General features: G+C 46.6%; 1 protein-coding gene across 1 annotated transcript; it reads right to left on the bottom strand.

Annotated features, from left to right (window-relative positions):
* Positions 1 to 1,190: 1,190 nt before the first annotated feature.
* LOC124687265 lies at positions 1,191 to 3,132 on the bottom strand. The gene is made up of 2 exons (XM_047221058.1): positions 2,839 to 3,132; positions 1,191 to 2,708 (listed from the first exon to the last, which is right to left on the bottom strand). The coding sequence occupies exons 1-2, from the start codon at positions 3,046 to 3,048 to the stop codon at positions 1,416 to 1,418; spliced, it is 1,503 nt and encodes a 500-aa protein (XP_047077014.1). The 5' UTR covers positions 3,049 to 3,132; the 3' UTR covers positions 1,191 to 1,415.
* Between the last annotated feature and the right edge of the window lie 212 nt (positions 3,133 to 3,344).

Raw genomic sequence — 3,344 nt, forward strand, 5'->3', positions numbered from 1 at the left:
AACTCCTGCCCTGCTGCACTGCACTGTCATTGCGGTGGGTTTGGACTCGGTGTGCTGGTCTGTCTGCAGGACAGGCTCCAGAATTTCCTGACGCCCTTTCCCTTGTGATGCTAATCACACTAGGTTCGTGCATAATGATTCAGCGGCCCTTCTGTCAAAGTGATAATCATTGGACGAAAACAGGTGGTTCCGTTGTTAATTTGGTCGTAATCAGGAAAGCCTCCTGTCTGCCTCGCATGATTGCCCATCAGAGGTTTGTTCTTGGAGAGGGGTATAGTTAGTCACATAGCAGCATCAATCCTCGGTTTAATAACATAAACGCACCGGTAGTTGCGTAACAGGTATTACCGGAAACAACCAAACCTTTAGAAAAAAATCTGAACAATTACTGGAGAGATGAAGATTGAAAACCAGTGCACATAAACTGGGCTTGCTAGTTGACACATTCAGAGACAATTTGACCCCAACAGTGAAAAGCATATCAGCACCAGCAACTCCATTGCTTTACCATCCCAGAAACATTTCCCAGGTTCCATGGACCATATGGCAATATCCTTGTTTGCTGGGAAATAGAGCAACCCTTCAGTTATTTTTATTTTTTTTGAACGGAGCAACCCTTCAGTTCTTGTCAACTCAGAAGCCGGTATTCACCACATCAGAATCAAAAGAATTTTTGACGTGATCTAAAGTTCTAAACGCAGAGGTACAAACTGAATTCATGCCTGATGGTTTAGTATAAAACAAATGCACAACTTGTGCACAGTTAGATGGTTGATGCAAGTGGTATCCTAAACGTCATTTAGAAAGAGGGAAGAAGTCTACAAATTTGCAACCTGAGATCCTATTAACCTGAAAACCATGTTGGGGCTCCACAAGCACGTCCAGTCAATGCCCTCAACATGTTATAGCACACCGGTGGTGGTATGACCAGGGAGACCTCCTATGGACTGATGAGATGCCATAAAAATGACAAGAGTAGCAAACAAGAACAAGAAACATGCTGCAGGTCGACAGCAAAAGAAAAGCCAAATCAGAGAAATAACAGAAGACTAATGACAGCATAGACATACAAGCATTTTGAGATGTCAAAAAATACCAATTGTAAACATTTGAAATCTGGAATATAGTCATTTAGTTGATTGATATGCAGTTAGCTGATCTAAAATTTAATCCAGGGCCACATATCAATATACAGATAAAAGACATATAACTATCATATTGAGATGTCAGGAGGTACAAATTGTAAGCAATTGACATCTGGAATAGTCATTCACCTAAACGATATGCAGTTGGCTAAGATAAAATTTAATCCGGGGCTACAGATCAATTTACATATTAATCTGTAAGCACCTGAAACAGACAAATGATTTCCGGCACTGCTAGGTTCTAATTCTATCATTTCCAGTCTGCAATAACTAGATATTCTTTGGTTTGATACCCATCTCTATTTCTTTAAGGTTCAGCTCCAGCTCCAGCCGCTCATTCTCCAGCCTCATCTTTTCATGTTCCAGCCTCATCTTCGCGAGTTCCCTGTCCTTCTCCTCGCTGAACCCCAGCCACTTGAAATGGCGCTCATCCATTTTAAGCATATCGTTTTTTATCTTCAGCCGTTGTTTCTCAATTTGAATCCCCTGAGCTAGTTTCTTCTCACCAGATGAAGTGCCGGATCCCTCGCAAACTTTGTCCACATCAATAGCAGCGATTTCTGACAGATGTGACCCAGACTGTGTCTCGCCCTGATCAATCCGCAGCTTCTTGGTGCCATGACTTATGTGATGATGATATTCAGCAGTGGCCTCCATGACATCATTAAATTCATCATCTTCCTCGTAGTCATCATCCGAAAACGTCATATAATCATCGTTATCATCATAACCAAATGAGTTGTTCTTTCCATGATCATCTTGACTCCTAAGACCCAAACGCAGTGACTTCTGAAGGGTGGGATCTTCAAGCAGACACTGGCGATTGCGGTTGTGGTATGAGCACATCTCTTCATAATGCAGATGCTTTGAGCTGAGATGCTTCTTAGCTTCTTCCCTGAGTTTTCCCGAGAGTTTGACACCTTCAAGAAGTTGTGGGTTCTCGACGATCTGGCAGGTTGTTCCCCGGCCAAGAATTTCAGTGAGCCTCTTGTACCTCTTGTTGAGGTCGTTGAACTTGTCCTCGCACTGCTGCGGCGACACGGCGAATGCCCTCTCGTTCATCGACCTGGAAACCAGCTTCCACTTGCCCTTCTTCTTCAGCATGGCGTGATTCCTCTTCCTGCTGCTTGAGCCGCCAGAGTCCATGTCGACCTCCTCATCGATGTACGCCACGGCCGACACGAGCAGCTTGACCATGTCGCTGGTCCACTTGACCCGGCGCCACTGGGACTGGCAGGCCGCCTTCCAGCCGTAGTCATGGCCATCGTCTATGTCTTCGTCGTCGCTCAGTGAGATCTTCACCGCGTTAGCAACGAAATCCTGCACCGGAATCGCAGGGGAAGGTAACATACCATGATGGAGCTGGGGCTGGGCGAGCTGAAATGGCTGCTGGCGCGACTCGAAGGACGGCTCTATGTCGAAAGGGGCTCCGGGCATCAGTGTTCCTGGTGGCAAATTCCCCTCCATCTCCGAACAGACGGAGCTTCCCAGAAATCCCAACGTCTGCCCGGAAAGGGGTAAACAGCCGAGGTCTGCAACACCAAAGAACCAGAATGGGGAATCCTATGGAGAAAAAACAGCCCCAAATCAGATCAGCACATGAGAAATCCCCTAATGTTGACCGCGGAATCTCCGCCTCCCGAGAGGGGAAATCAAGAACGGAGATGAACTAGGATCAGAGACGAAACCATACCTCGGGAAAATCCTTTCTTTCAGTCGTAGCAGCGAAAACTGGAACGATTGTGATCACGAATGCGAACTCCGTCAGAAAGAGCAGCGGCGCACGAGAGGGAACGTTGCCAATCTTGGTGGAAGGGAGAGGGGAGGGAAAACCTTGCAAGGATTTATCTCCTCTTTTCGGCTGGTTGGTGGCAATCTGGCAGTAATCACGCGCAGAGATCATAAATGAGTATACAGCAATAAAGGACGGGCAATTAAGGTTACTAAATAAATAAATTTAGTAAAGCCTGGATGCTTGCAAGATCATTCTCCAAACAAAATTAAAGAATGGAAGGAAGGGGCCAACTTGACAGGGATGGCGTGTGCTGATTAGTGCGGGGAGTGTGTGCGGCACACTGCGCACACGCATGGAACTTGCAGGGTAGAAATTCTGCTCTCTTACCGCTGGGCCCCGCTTGTGGGCGTGCAGTCGTGCACTGCCGATGCGGCAAACGGGTGATGGGTGTGAGAGATCAACTT

Source organism: Lolium rigidum, chromosome 2 (assembly GCF_022539505.1).
Source record: "Lolium rigidum isolate FL_2022 chromosome 2, APGP_CSIRO_Lrig_0.1, whole genome shotgun sequence".
NCBI lineage: Eukaryota > Viridiplantae > Streptophyta > Magnoliopsida > Poales > Poaceae > Lolium > Lolium rigidum.